The sequence below is a fragment of the Mobula hypostoma genome, chromosome 5 (genome assembly GCF_963921235.1).
Source record: "Mobula hypostoma chromosome 5, sMobHyp1.1, whole genome shotgun sequence".
NCBI classification, from domain to species: Eukaryota; Metazoa; Chordata; class Chondrichthyes; order Myliobatiformes; family Myliobatidae; genus Mobula; species Mobula hypostoma.
The window spans coordinates 115,164,710-115,179,655 of NC_086101.1; the positions used below are offsets into that span (position 1 = coordinate 115,164,710).

Genomic DNA, 14,946 nt, shown 5'->3' on the forward strand with positions numbered 1-14,946 from the left:
TATGATAAGTAGTGGATATTACCCAGTGCATCCCTTCCAACCATTGAGCACATATACACGGAACTCTGTCATTGGAAAGCAGCATCCATCAACAGGAACCCCCAGGAACATGCTCTCTTCTTGTTGCTGCTATCAGGAAGAAGCTACAGGACTACAACTATCAGGCTCTTCAAAGGGGATAACTTCACTCGACTTCACTTGCCCCATCATTGAAATGTTCCCACAACCAATGGACTCATTTTCCAGGATTCTTCATCTCATGTTCTTCATATTTATTGTTTATTTATTTATTATTATTACTTCTCCTTTTGGAGCTGCACAGTTTGTCATCTTCTACATTCTGGTTGAACGCCCAAGTTGGGCAGTCTTTTGTTTATTCTGTTATGGTTATTACCTCCTACCTGATGGCATGAATATCGATTTCACCTTCTGGTAAACACATTCCCCCTGCAATATTCTCCACTCTGATGTTTTACTTCTTCTCACCTGCCTATTACTCTACATTGGGACCCATCCTTCCCTTTTTCCTATGGTGCTCTCTCCTTCCCTATCCGATTCCTCCCTCTCCAGCACTTTACCTTTCCCACCCACCTGGCTTGTATGTTGCTTTAGATTTCCAGCGGAAATCTATTTTCCTTGGAACACAAGAGTCTGCAGTTGTTGGAATCTGGAGCCAAAAAAAAACACAAACTGCTGGAGGAGTTGCCAGTCAGCATTAGTGGGCTGAACAACGTATATTGGGGTTGAGGGGGAATTAGGGAGGAATTTTATGACATTTCTGACTGAGACCAATTGGCCTCTCAAAGTCTAATAGTAGGTAATCTGTTTAAGCCACACCAGAACTGGAGGAACTCGGCAGGTCAGGCAGCATTTATGGAAAAGAATAAACATTCCACGTGTTGGGTTGAGACCCTTTTTCAGGACTGAGCAGGAAGGGGGGTGACACAGTAGGGAGGTTGGAGGAGGGGAAGGAGCATAGCTAGAAGGTGATAGGTGAAGCCAGGTGGGTGGGAAAGGTAAAGGAGAGGCGATAGGCAGGTGAGAAGAGGTAAGACGCCAAAGGGGGAATAGGAGAAGAGGGGAGGGAAAGGGAATTTTGTTTTAACTGGAAGGAGAAGTGGATACTCATGCCATCAGGTTGGAGGCTACCCAAATGGAATATAAGGTGTTGCTCCTCCCCCCCGAGGATGGCTTCATCTTGGCACATGTCGGAATGGGAATGGGAACTGGAATTAAACTATTTTGCAACCAGGAAGTTCCGCCTTTGGTGGATGAAGTAGAGGTGATCGACAAAGTGGCCCCCCAATGTACGACGGGTCTCATCAACATAGAGTAGGCTGCATCTGGATTCCGGAACACATTAGACGACACCAGCAGCTTCACAGGTGAAGTGTTGCCTCGCCTGGAAGGACTGTTTGGGTCCCTGAACGGAGGTGAGGGAGGAGGTGAATGGGTAGGTGTAGCTGTTGGGGCACTTGCAGGGATTATTCTCTGAATTTATTGAGTATGGCCACAAGAAAATGAATCTCAGGGTATTTTATGGTGATGTATATGTACTTTGATAATAAATTTACTTTGAACTTTAAACATGGGAATGAATTACAGGTAGAGAAGTGTGATCCGTTTATGTGAGGTAATAGTAACCTGGAGCCAGTCCTAGGCTAGAATCATAACAAGGATGTGGGACGGTTTGTACATGGAACATAACTGTGTGATCACAATGCAAATGAGTGTGATAGGACTGGAGAGAGTTCAGGGGAAATTGATTCTAGAACTGCAAATTTATACGTATGAAGAGCAATTGATAAAGTTGCTGTAGTTTCCTGCAAAACAGCGAGGGGAGATTCAATTCAGGTCCATAAGACTGAGAGATCTGCACAGCTTATTTAGTAAGGACCTACTTCTCTCGGCAGAGGGCAATAATTAAAGTAGCAGATAGGTTAGTGGTGACTGCCGCAGGAAGTGATAGAAGTTTGGAACTCACTGTCTAGAGGTTTGTCGGAGGCATAAACTGGATGGTGTGGATTATGCATCTGAGAGGCTTCGGAGGAGTTGGACCGTGACAGAGGTATGCAGTCTAATAGTGAGTGATCGTCTTCATCACTTTTCTTGTGATCGCAAGATCCTTCTGGTTATTGTCAATGTGGAACGCTGCAAGTCTGATTTATTAGCGGACAGCAGGGGCGGCAGGCGGGGGGCTGCGTGGTCTCGGTTGTAGCCAGAACTAGGCCTCAAGCTGCAGTGTTGCCTGTTTACAGCCACCAGGAGAGAGGTGTCAGAGCTGGTGCCCTCCACCAGGGGCAGTGTGGTGCGGTATCCAGGCTGGAGTCAGTGCTGCCCTCCAGTGTTTACTCAGCAGAAGACTAGCTGTCTTGTGGCTGAACGCAGGGTGGTGGGGGTCCTTAATGATGGACACCGCCTTTTCAGGCACTGCTCCTTGAAGATGTCCCAGAAGCTGGCGGAGGCTGGTGCCCATGACGGAGGTGGCAGAGTTTCCAATTTTCTGCAGCTTTTTAGAATTCTGAGCAGCACCTACCCCCACCCCCACCCGCAATATCAGACAGCGATACAACTAGTTAGAATTTTCTCCATGGTGCCTGTTTCCAATTGAATCTCATGGTGTCCTTTTTTTATTGAGGACTTATGTTCTTATTTTCATGTGGAAACATACTCCCTGCATCCATTTTCTCAAAAAAATCCTACAGACGTCATTTACACTCTTCAATCTTTTCTTGAGAATTAACAGATCCAGTTTCTGAGCCTTTCCTAATACTGATGCTGTCGCATTGAGTTCTTACCTGGAGTTGGGGATCCTTTGGTTGTGGTGGTCTGTGGGTTGGTCAGAGGTGGTTTGGTGGTTGTAGAGACTGTAACAGAAAATATTTAAAATGTCATAAAAAAGTAATATTTAAAATTAAGTATTAACAAAGCGGGTACCAGAATCTATGTGAGACTGTTCAGAATACATGGGAGCGTGACACTGGTTGCATTAAGAGTTTTGAATGGTCAAGTTCAAAGTAAATTTTGTCATCAAAGTACGATTAGTTCACCATATACAACCCTGGGATTAATTTTCCTGTGGGTATACCCAATAATTCTATTGAATAGTAACTATAACAGGATCAATAAAAGATCAACCAGAGTGCAGAAGACAACAAATTGTGCAAATGCAAATATAAATAAATAGCAATAAATAATGAGAACATGAGATAAAGAGACCTTGAAGTGAGATCATTGGTTGTGAGAACATCTCAATGGATGGGCAAGTGAGTGCAGTTATCCCCTTTTGTTCAAGAGCCTGATGGTTGTGGGTTAGTAACTGATCCTGGACCTGGGGGTGTGAGTCTTGAGGCCTTTGTACCCTCTAACCAATGGCAGCAGCGAGAAAAGAGAATGCCCTGGGTGCTGAGAATCTCTGATAATGGATGCTGCTTTTCTACAGCAACGTTTCGTGTAGATGTGCTCTGTGGTTGGGAGGACTAGACCCATGATGGACTGGGCTATATCCATTATCTTTTGTAGGATTTTCCATTCAAAGGCATTGGTGTTTCCATAATGAGTACATCTAGATTGGAAAATTACTAATTGAAATCTAGCTAATTGAATGCTTAACATTTCGTTAAACAGATAGTTGAGTATGAATCACAAGTTGACTGTTCCAGAGTCTGTGGTAGAGGAATTATTTTATGACTACTGAAGTATATAGGATGAAGGTGGGGAAGTATGAAACTGAGGTATATAAATGGACGAAGTACATATACCTCCTCCCTCACCTCCGTTCAGGGCCCCAAACAGCCCTTATGACGAGTCAACACTTCACCTGCAAATCTGTTTGGGGTGCCCATTGTGTCCAGTGCTCTCAATACAGCCTGGTGAGACCCGTTGTAAATTGGGGCGATTGCTTCGTCGAGCACCTCCGCTCCATCCGCCAAAAGTGGGACCTCCCGGTGGGCAAAAGTTTTAATTCCCATTCCCATTCCCATTCTGAAGTATCAGTTCAAGGCTCCCTCTTGTGCCAAGATGAGGCTACCCTCTGGGTGGAGGAGCAACACCTTGTGTTCAATCTGGATACCTCCTACCTGATTGCACAAATATCGGTTTCACCTTCTGGTAAACACATTCCCCCTGCAATATTCTCCACTCTGATGTTTTACTTCTTCTCACCTGCCTATTACTCTACATTGGGACCCATCCTTCCCTTTTTCCTATGGTGCTCTCTCCTTCCCTATCCGATTCCTCCCTCTCCAGCACTTTACCTTTCCCACCCACCTGGCTTGTATATTGCTTTAGACTTCCAGCGGAAATCTATTTTCCTTGGAACATAAGAGTCTGCAGTTGTTGGAATCTGGAGCCAAAAAAAAACACAAACTGCTGGAGGAGTTGCCAGTCAGCATTAGTGGGCTGAGTAACGTATATTGGGGTTGAGGGGGAATTAGGGAGGAATTTTATGACATTTTTGATTGAGACCAATTGGCCTCTCAAAGTCTAATAGTAAGTAATCGGTTTAAGCTACACAAAAGCTGGAGGAACTCGGCAGGTCAGGCAGCGTTTATGGAAAAGAGTAAACATTCGACGTTTTGGGTTGAGACCCTTTTTCAGGACTGAGCAGGAAGGGGGGGTGACACAGTAAGGAGGTGGGAGGAGGGGAAGGAGGATAGCTAGAAGGTGGTAGGCAGGTGAGAAGAGGTAAGAGGCCAAAGGGGGAATAGGAGAAGAGGGGAGGGAGAGGGAATTTTGTTTTAACTTGAAGGAGAAGTGGATATTCATGCCATCAGGTTGGAGGCTACCCAGATGGAATATAAGGTGTTGCTCCTCCCCTCTGAGGGTGGCTTCATCTTGGCACATGTCGGAATGGGAATGGGAACTGGAATTAAACTATCTTGCAACCAGGAAGTTCCGCCTTTGGTGGATGAAGTAGAGGTGATCGACAAAGTGGTCCCCAATGTACGACGGGTCTCATCAACATAGAGCAGGCTGCATCTGGATTCCGGAACGCATTAGACGACACCAGCAGCTTCACAGGTGAAGTGTTGCCTCGCCTGGAAGGACTGTTTGTGTCCCTGAATGGAGGTGAGGGAGGAGGTGAGTGAGTAGGTGTAGCTGTTGGGGCACTTGCAGGCATAAGTGCTGAGAAGGAAATTAGTGGGGAACAGACGAGTGGACAAGGGAATCACCGAGGGAGCGATCCCTGTGGAATCCAGAGAGTGGGTGTAGGTAAGGATGTGTTTAGTGGTAGGAGTTAGTGAACATGTTATTAATGAATAAGCACCTTTTGATTGCATTCTTAACAATATCTTCCAAAGGTTTGACCGAATATACTTCAAAGAATTTAATTGACCCATTATATACAGTATGGTGTTTTTCTTGTGGGCAATATTCTAAGTGCTGGATGATGTTGAGTGTTGTAGCTGTACTAGAATGCATACAGTGCTCTGGTATATATTGTGTGATACCTCCTGCATTTAATAGAGGTTCTGCATTAACATTTTATTAAATATTGGGGAATCAATCTAACCTTGTTGGCATCTTGCAATACACACACTGTCCACTGCGATGTCAGACTCTGGAGTCTCCCCACGGACTGCTTCTATAACAAACTGCAAGGGAATGCATGGTTCAGTGAGTTCCTTTATACTGTACTGGTTTTGTTGAACTAATTCACAGTGTTAATTATTCCCCATTAGAATAGGGAAAAACAGCATCCTCGTCAATTGGCTTTATTAGACATCCCACCGTGCAAAAACTCATTTCAGGGAGGTAGCACTATCAATTTGCGGGAGACTCCCGGAACTTCCGGGAGAGGTGGGATGTCTGCAATAGAGTAGCTCCTTAGCAGCTAGCCAGCTAGTTTAAATAACGTTAGCTATGCTAATGAACGAATGTCACCTGTTAAACTCACCTCAACATGACTTTTACAGTCTTATCCCACCATGGGCAATAGAAAAGTCACTGTTGCAAACAGTGCAGTGAGCAACACTGTCATTATTTTTGACTCCTATTAGGTAGGGGTACACTTTAGTGTAGTCTGGGGTGAAGTACGTTTTATATTTTCTTTTTTTGGAACACTGTGCCATGGCGCGTGTGCTCTTCCTCGCGCGCTCTCTCTCGCACTCTCACTCTCACTCTCTCTCTCACTCTGTCTCTCACTCTTGCTCTCTTCTCTCTCCCTCTTGCTCAGTCTCAAAAAATTGAACTTCCGGGATATTGTACATAATTTGCAGGCGTCAGGGAGCCACTATCAATATGCAGGAGACTCCCGGAACTTCCAGGAGACGTGGGATGTCTGCTTTATAAACTTTTATCATGCATCTTCCTGTGAGGGCATGGGTTTCCTCCCACAGTCCAAAGCGACACCGGATGGTAGGTTATTGGTCATCCTAAATTGTCCCACGATTAGGCTGGGATAAAACCAGAGGTTGCAGGGTGTTGCGGTTTGAAGGGCCGGAAGGGCCTGCTTCGTGCTATATCTCAATAAAATTTTAAAAACCTTCAATTCTACTTTCTCCCAAATTTCTCAGTCCCACCTACTTATAATATCCCTCAGTCCCACCTTCTCCAGATGCCCCTCACTCTCCTTGCCAGAATCTCACATGTCTCTCAGAGTCTTAGACATATACAGTATAATGTTTTATCAGTGACTACGTGTTTTTTTGCTTGCTATTTTGAATGTACTGGTTATGTTTTTCACCTTGGCCCCAGACAAACACTGGTTTGTTCGGCTGTGTCCATGTATGGTTGAATGATAATTAAACTTGATTTGATTTTGATTGGATTTGATTCCATATCTTTCATTTCCACCGACTGTATATATCTGAATTTCTCAACCTTCTCCTTCCCATTTTCCCCTCCATATTCTCCCAGCTCTGCTTTCTACAAATGGATAATCTTTTCCCTGCATCTCTTGATCCTACCATGAAGCTAGAGGCCTTTTAACATTCTTCAGCCTTTATTTTGTTCTTTGTTTTCTCAGTGCCAAACCTGAGGCCCATTGGTGAAGTGAACATTTTAAGATCTGCTCAGGTTCTTGGGGCACAAACACTAAGGAACCACATCTTTTTCTAAGGAAGTTATTCCTTTATCTTCTCCGCGTTAATGCAGCTGGTTCCTTGAGGTTGTAATAGCCGGGGGTGGTCATGGGAACAAGCTCACTCTACCTATTAAATGCTCCCAGTGGCATGTGCCCCAGAGAGCCTCTGACAACCAAGCCCAGCTGTTGGCCTTCACCTGTGGTTTAGCTAGTGAGCCTGATGGAACTGTTTCAACTGACAGGAAAAGGGGCAAAGGCAGGTTTGCTGGTGCCTTAAAACCTATTGCTTCAGGTAGAAGGGACTCGTAGGCCATGGTTAACAGCTCATCTAGGAGAAGGAAAGCTCTGATCTCAAACCTCTGCTGCTTTGTGCCTATACCTACTCATGGCAAAGGCTTAGGGAGTAAACCCACAGGGAAAAAATCTGGAGCTGGAGTCCCTAACCCAGTCCTACATTGACTTCAACGATGACTGGCAACTCCTGTGACGCTGCTGGTGCCAAACTGTATTGGTCTCTGCTGTTCCTTTGGGTTCATCAGATGCATGGAGAGGGGGGATCTTGCTACATGGGCAACAGCTTGCTCTCCATGTTGTACTGACCTGGCTTGTGTACCTGGAGAGCTAGGATGTAACATCCGTGACCGACAGAAGCATACTGTGGATTGTGAAGCATGCGTGGAGTGTGGACCCACCTGAACCTGAGCCTTCCCTCTGTAAGTGGCTTTGGCCAGTTTCCAGCCTTGGTCTTGGTTTCCAATGAGGGAGAAGAGTGGACGGCCCAATTTATCTCCTGTTGATCAAAACACAGAATAAGTTGAAGAAGCTTTATAAAACTCTAGTTAGGCCACATCTGGAGTATTGTATACAGTCTGGTCAACCCACTATCGGAAGGATGTTGAGGCTTTGGAGAGAGTGAAGAAGAGGTTTATCAGGATGCTGCCTGGTTTACAAGATTATGAGAAGCATAGGTAGAGTGGACAGGGAGTTTATCTGTTTCCCAGGGTAGAGATGTCTCATAACAGAGGGCATGCATTGAAGGTGAGAGGGGAAAGGTTCAACAGGGATGTGAGGGGTAAATTTTTTACTCAGAATGTGGTAGATGCCTGGAAGGCGCTGCCTGGTATGGTGGTAGAAACAAATACATAAGGGCTTTTAAAAGGTTTAGGTAGGCACATGGATGTGAGGAAGATGGAGGGATATGGACATGGTGCACGTAGGAGGGATTAGTGTTTGAGTGCTTTTGATTTGCTTTTTGGCTGGGTTGGCACAACATTGTGGACCGAATGCCCAGTTCCTGTGCTGTATTCTTCTATGTTCTCCATTCTCTAAAATAGATGAATATGAGGCTGGTGTGATGAGCATCCACGCTGGACAGATTAAGAAACTGGGAGACTTCTATAGGCCCAAAGAGGGATTTTGTTCTGGACAGAGGGGCCTTTGATTGAAAGTTGCTGAGACTCCGGTTGTTCATAACCCATGTCAATGAGCGGAAGAGGGGAGACAGTGTGCTATATCCAAGCTTGCTGATGATTCAAAGCTGGGAGGCGGTGAGAGTTGTGAGGAGGGGGATCAAAGTTCAAAGTTAAAAGTACACATATGTCACCATATACAACCCTGAGATTCATGTTATTGTGGGCATAATCAGCAAATCTATAGAATAGTAACCATAACAGAATCAATGAAAGACCACCCAACTAGGGTGTTCAACCAGAGTACAGAAGACAACAAACTGTGCAAATACAAAAAGAAGAAATAATAATAATGAATAAGCAATAAATTTCGAGAACATGAAATGAAGTCCTTGAAAGTGATTCTGTTGGTAGTGGGAACATTTCAGTATAGGGTAAGTGAACTTGAGTGAAGTTATCCCCTTGGGTTCAAGAGCCTGGTGGTTGAGGGGTAATAACTGCTCCTGAACCTGGTGGTGTGAGACGTGAGGCTCCTGTACCACCTTCCTTCCTTCTGGTTATAGACCAGTTCAATAAGTATATGATTACATTGTTGTTGATATATAGAGTGGAACAGAATCAGAGAAACATCGGAATTGGACAGCCTGACAGGGGTTGATTTTGATGAACAGTCCCACCGTGATGGTACTTTCCAGCTGCTAGACCATTGTGCGGGTTAACGGAATCAGGAGCACTGGAGAGAGTGGAGTATTTGTGGGCCACAAGTCATGTGGTGCAACTTGTAAAATGGTGCCCAGTAGAGAGGCAACAGATTGACAAAGGACTGAATGAACTCAAAGTAAATTTATTATCAAAGTACACATGTCACCACATACAACCCTGAGATTCATTTTCCTGTGGGCATACTCAGCAAATCTATAGAATAGTAACTATAACAGGATCAATGAAAGATCAACCAGAGTGCAGAAGACAGCAAACTGTGCAAATGCCAATATAAATAAATAGCAATCAATAATGAGAACATGAGATAATGAGATAAAGAGTCCTTAAAGTGAGATCATTGGTTGTGGGAACATCTCAGTGGATGGGAAAGTGAGTGTAGTTATACCCTTTTGTTCAAGAGCTTGATGATTCTGGGTAACTGTTCTTGGTGTGAGTCCTGAGGCTCTTGTACTTTCTACCTGGTGGCAGCAGCAAGAAAAGAGCATGACCTGTGTGGTGGAGGTCCCTGATGATGGATGTTGCCTTCCTGCGATAATGCTTCATGGAGATGTACTCAATAGTGGGGAGGGCTTTACCTGTGATGTACTGGGCCAAATCCACTAGCTTTTGTAGGATTTTCTGTTCAAAGGCATTAGTGTCTCTTTCCTTGCTGTCTAATTCAGTACAACCCTGCTCCGACCTCGCAAACCTGTTGAGTACTTGCCTTGCTTCACTGCATAAACATTTAGCTCCATTTTAGTTGCTGTTCCATACATGAAATAGTGGAACCTCAATATCAGGCAATCATTGCAATGAACCATTGGGCTTCTCAAGTGCGATCGGTCACGAGGATTGGTGAAAGTTGAATCCATCAACATGTAGTAACCAACTGTAATAAAGAACGAAATGAAAGGTGTCAAATCTGGAAGTATGTAACCACTTAGCAACCACACAAAGAAGATCTGTGTTACAAAAGAAAGAATTTGAGGCTGTTCAGCCCCTCTAGTCTGTTTTGCCATTCAATAGAATGTAATCCATTATCTCAGCACCATTTCTCTATATTAATCTTGTAACTCTTGATTCCTTTAGTGTCCAAAAACATGGAAACCTGGAGAGTATTGTAGTGCTTTACAGTAAAGACAACCCAGGTTGAATTCTCACCGCTGCCTGTAAGGAATTTGTACGTTTGATAGGCATGTGATGGAAGATGGAGGGATATGGACATGGTGTATGGAGGAGTGTTTGGGTTTTTATGATTTGCTTCTTAGCTGGTTCAGCACACCACTGTGGGCTGAATGGCCTGTTCCTGTGCTGTACACTTCTATGTCCCTGTCGTGCTGGGGGTTTCCTCCGGGTGCTCTGGTTTGCTCCCACTGTCCAAAGATGTACCAGTTAGTTGATTAATCAGTCATTGTAAATTGTCCTGTGGTTAGGCTAGGGTTAAATTGGGGGATTGCTGGGCAGTGAGGATCGAAGAGCCAGAAAAGCCTATTCCACACTCAATCTCAATGAGTGGGTTAGGTTAGCAGGTAACCTTTTCTCATTCAAATAATTTCTCATTCACAGTCAAAATAGGTTGATTAACAAATTTAAGAAAACGTTTTCAGACATAGCTGATTAAAGGGTCATTGTTATGAAAAATAATTGGCATACAAAATGGAAGCACTTGCCTTGGAGGCATTTTAATTTTGCAAATAGCAATCATGTGACACAAACTTAAAAATGTTCTAGAAACAACAGTTTTTAGGCAGTATCATTGGAAAGCGAAACAGTTAACGATTCAAGTCGAAGATCCTTCATCAGGTCCAATGAGTGTTTCCTACACCTACAGTTTTAATCATGTGACGTGTCAATTCACGTTTTCATTTTGAATTCCATTCTTATCTAACTCCCTAAAGTAATTGTTCGCTTAAAATTGCATAGACATTAACATTGTGATTTGAATTATGGGTTCCTTACGTCCAGGTTTGGAGTAGTCGTCATCTGGTCCAGAGTTCTCTGTATCTGTCTGTCCATTCCATTGATCGAAGGGCACCAGGGGTGGTTTCTGTTCATTGGTCCAACCACAAAGATTATCATACTCATCAAAGTTGCAGCTGGTAATACAATCTGTTTTGGGGCAAAGAAAGGTAAATTTATCCTCATCCTTCAAGTTAATGCTACAGGGAGAATAGTTATCACTAACATAGCATTACAGAACTTATTCTCTCATCATCGTCATTATGAGCTGTGTCGTATGACACAAGCGATGATGGTATCATGACCTTGATTGTTCTCGGCAAATTTTTCTGCAGGAAGTGGCTTGCCATTGCTTTCTTCTGGGCAGTGTCTTTACAAAATGGGTGGCCTCCACCCCCACCCTCAGCTGTTGTCTATACTCGTCAGAAATTGTCTCTTCTCATTCTTCTGAATTCCAGTGAGTACAGGCCCGAAGCCATCAAACACTCTTCATATGACAACCTTTTCAATCCCAGAATCATTTTCGTGAACCTCTTTTGGGTCCTTTCCAAAATCAGCACATCCTTTCTTAGATAGGGGCCCAGAACTTCTCACAGTACTCTAAGTGAGGCCTCACCAGTGCTTTCTAAAGTCTCAACATTACATTTTTGATTATTTATGTGTACCCAATAAAGCAGATGAGGTCTTGGTATGACAATTTATCCAAAAGCAATTGCAAAGTTACACCAATGTACCATTTGTTATAAATCCCAGTAAGGGTCAGTGTTGTGACCACACATTGAACATAAGAACTTAAGAACTAGGAACAGGAGTAGGCCATCTGGCCCGTCGAACCTGCTCCGCCATTCAATAACTGACCATGGACTCATCTCCACCTACCTGCCTTTTCCCCATAGCCCTTAATTCCTCTACTTTGCAAAAATCTATCCAACCTGGTCTTAAATATATTTACTGAGGTATCCTCCACTGCTTCATTGGGCAGAGAATTCCACAGATTCACCACTCTCTGGGAAAAGCAGCTCCTCCTCATCTCCGTCTTAAATCTACTTCCTCGAATCTTGAGGCTATGTCCCCTAGTTCTAGTCTCACCTACCAGTGGAAACAACTTTACTGCCTCCATCTTAACTATCTCTTCCATAATTTTGTATGTTTCTATAAGATCTCCTCTCATCCTTCTGAATTCCAACAAGTAAAGCCCCAGGTGACCCCTCATAGTCTAACCCCCTCATCTCTGGAATCAACCTGGTGAACCTCCTCTGCACCACCTCCAAAGCCACCACCACCACCTCCAATATCTTTCCTTCTCTTTAGGCACCGTGCAGACAGAATAATATCAGAGTCAACACAGAGGCATCAGGAAGATCGAAAGAGCTAGCTCGTAACCCTGAAACTAGGATAAGGATGTTTAAAATGTCTTAAAATATTCTTACTTTGAAAATAGATGATTAAAGGTAAAGTGGTTGAAGTTTCTGAAATAAAGTAGGTGGGGGTGATAATTTGAGTAAAATCCAATCTGTAAACTCCTGAAAGAAAGTTGGATCAGCTGCTAATTCAATTGGAAATAGGCTCTGGGAATGAGAAAGTGGCAGGATTAGACCTTGGATCCAAGAGGGAGTTGGATGAGGATGATTGCTTTGTTCGAGGAGGGTAAAAGAAAGTTCAGGTATTTCTGGAAGGTAACTTACCCGAGCAGGATCCAGTCCTGATCTTGATATTATCCACAGCTGAGTCACTTGATGCAGTGGAGCCTCGAACAGATTCAAAGATAACCTACCGTATTGGAGGAATGATGTAAAACACAACTGGTACAAGTCCACAGAATAAGACAGTAAGTTTTGGATAGAATTACTATCCAAGGACAATAATAAAATAATGTCAGGATGCTGTGATTGACTACAACTCAGCATTTAACACCATCATTCCAACAGTTCTGATCAAAAAGCTCAAGAACCTGGGTCTCCGTAACTCCCTCTGAAACTGGATCCTTGACTTCCTCACTGGAAGACCACAGTCTGTGCAGGGACGTGAAGAGACCCAGGTTCTGGAGCTTTTTGATCAGAGCTGTGGGCTAACATCTCCACCTTGCTGATAATCAACAGTGGCACATCTCAAGGAAGTGTGCTTAGCCCACTTCTCTACTCTCTCTACACCCATGACTTTGTGGTTAGATAGGTCCAGCTCAAATACCATCTATAAATTTGCTGATAATACAACCATTGTCAGAGTATCAGATGGTGATGAGAGGGTGTACAGGAGTGAGATATATCAGCTATTGGGTGGTATAGCAACAACCTTGCACTCAACTTCAGGAAGACCAAAGAATTGATTGTGGACTTCAGAAAAGGTAAGACGAGGAAACACACACCAGTCCTCATCGAGGGAATAGAAGTGGTGAGAGTGAGTAATTTCTAGTTCCTGGGTGTCAATATCTCTGAGGATCTAACCTGGACCCAACATATCGATGCAGCTACAAAAAATGCACAACAGTGTCTGTATTTCATTAGGAGTTGAGAAGATCTGGTATGTCTTCAAAAACACTCAAAAATTTCTATAGATATACCATGGAGAGCTTTCTAACTGGCTGCATCACAGTCTGCTATGGGGGGAGGGGGTCTACTGTACAGGATCGAAGTAAGCTGCAGAGAGTTGTAAACTCAGTCAGCTCTATCATGAGCACTGGCCTCCGAGACATTTTGAAGGAGTGATGTCTCAAAAAGGCAGTGTCCATCATTAAGGACACCCATCACCAAGGGCATGCCCTCTTCTCTTTGCTACCATCAGGGAGGAGGTACAGAAGCCTGAAGACACACACTCAGTGGTTCAGGAACAGCTTCTTTCTCTCTGCCTTCCAATTTCTAAATGGACATTGAACCCATGAACACTACCCCACTACTTTTTAAAATTTTTATTATTGCGCTACTTATTTAATTTAACTATTATATATATATTCTCTATAATTCACAGTATGCCGGTGATATAAACCCAATTCTGATTGGATATTTATTTGTTTTGTGCCGTGTTGTATGACGTGGGCGATCATGGCTGATTTATTATTCCTCTCAACCACATTCTCCTGCCTTCTCCCTGTAATCTTTATTAATTTTAGAACCCTTTCTAATCTGCCTGCATGGGTCATAAACAAAAGCTTTCACAGTATCCTGGTACGCCATCATCATTACTATGTGACGTGGGCGATTATGGTCTTTCCATGACCAAGATTGTTCTTGGCAAGTTTTTCAACAGAGGTGGTTTTCCAATACCTTCTTCTGGGCAGTGTCTTTACAAGGTGGGTGACCCCAGCCATTATCAATACTCTTCAGAGATTGTCTGTCTGGCGTCAGTGGTCACATAACCAGGACTTGTGATATGTACCAACTGCTCATACGACCATCCACCGTCTGCTCCCGTGGCTTCACATGACCCTAATTTGGTGAGGGTGGATGGGTGGGGGGGGTGCAAAGGCTAAGCCTTCCCCAAGGCTTGTGGAGGGAAGGAGCTCCTGACACGTCATTTAATAGAGACATATCGCCAACCAGCCGCCCAAAAGGAATAGGATATTATTTCAAGTCAAATATTAGCTTAAAGTTGTTGGAATAGCTGTTGGATTTCCCAATAAAATTTTCTTTTGTATTTACTTATTGGAACCTCACTCAGTATCCAGCCCAGTGTATTATTCAAAGGTACCTCATTTATTGGTACACTACTCATATCGCTTCCAAGAGGACCACAACATTGACGTAGGGTTTGGAGGCTTGAGTGCCTCAACGACCTGGAGAGCAATGTTGACTGGAGTCAGGGCCTTGTGTTTTGGCTCTTGGTAGGGTCACCCATGCTGAACGGGTCAAAGGG

At 43.8% G+C, this 14,946-nt stretch overlaps 1 protein-coding gene across 1 annotated transcript in view; it reads right to left on the bottom strand.

Annotated features, from left to right (window-relative positions):
• Positions 1-14,946, bottom strand: part of LOC134346945 (IgGFc-binding protein-like) — a 235,050-nt gene that overhangs the window by 203,416 nt on the left and 16,688 nt on the right. Inside the window, exons 5-10 of the mRNA XM_063048829.1 lie at positions 12,783-12,867; positions 11,098-11,247; positions 9,863-10,027; positions 7,720-7,817; positions 5,516-5,597; positions 2,799-2,867 (exon numbers count right to left, since the gene is read on the bottom strand). Coding sequence (XP_062904899.1) covers positions 2,799-2,867; positions 5,516-5,597; positions 7,720-7,817; positions 9,863-10,027; positions 11,098-11,247; positions 12,783-12,867 — 649 coding nt within the window. The remainder of the gene's footprint in view (positions 1-2,798; positions 2,868-5,515; positions 5,598-7,719; positions 7,818-9,862; positions 10,028-11,097; positions 11,248-12,782; positions 12,868-14,946) is intronic.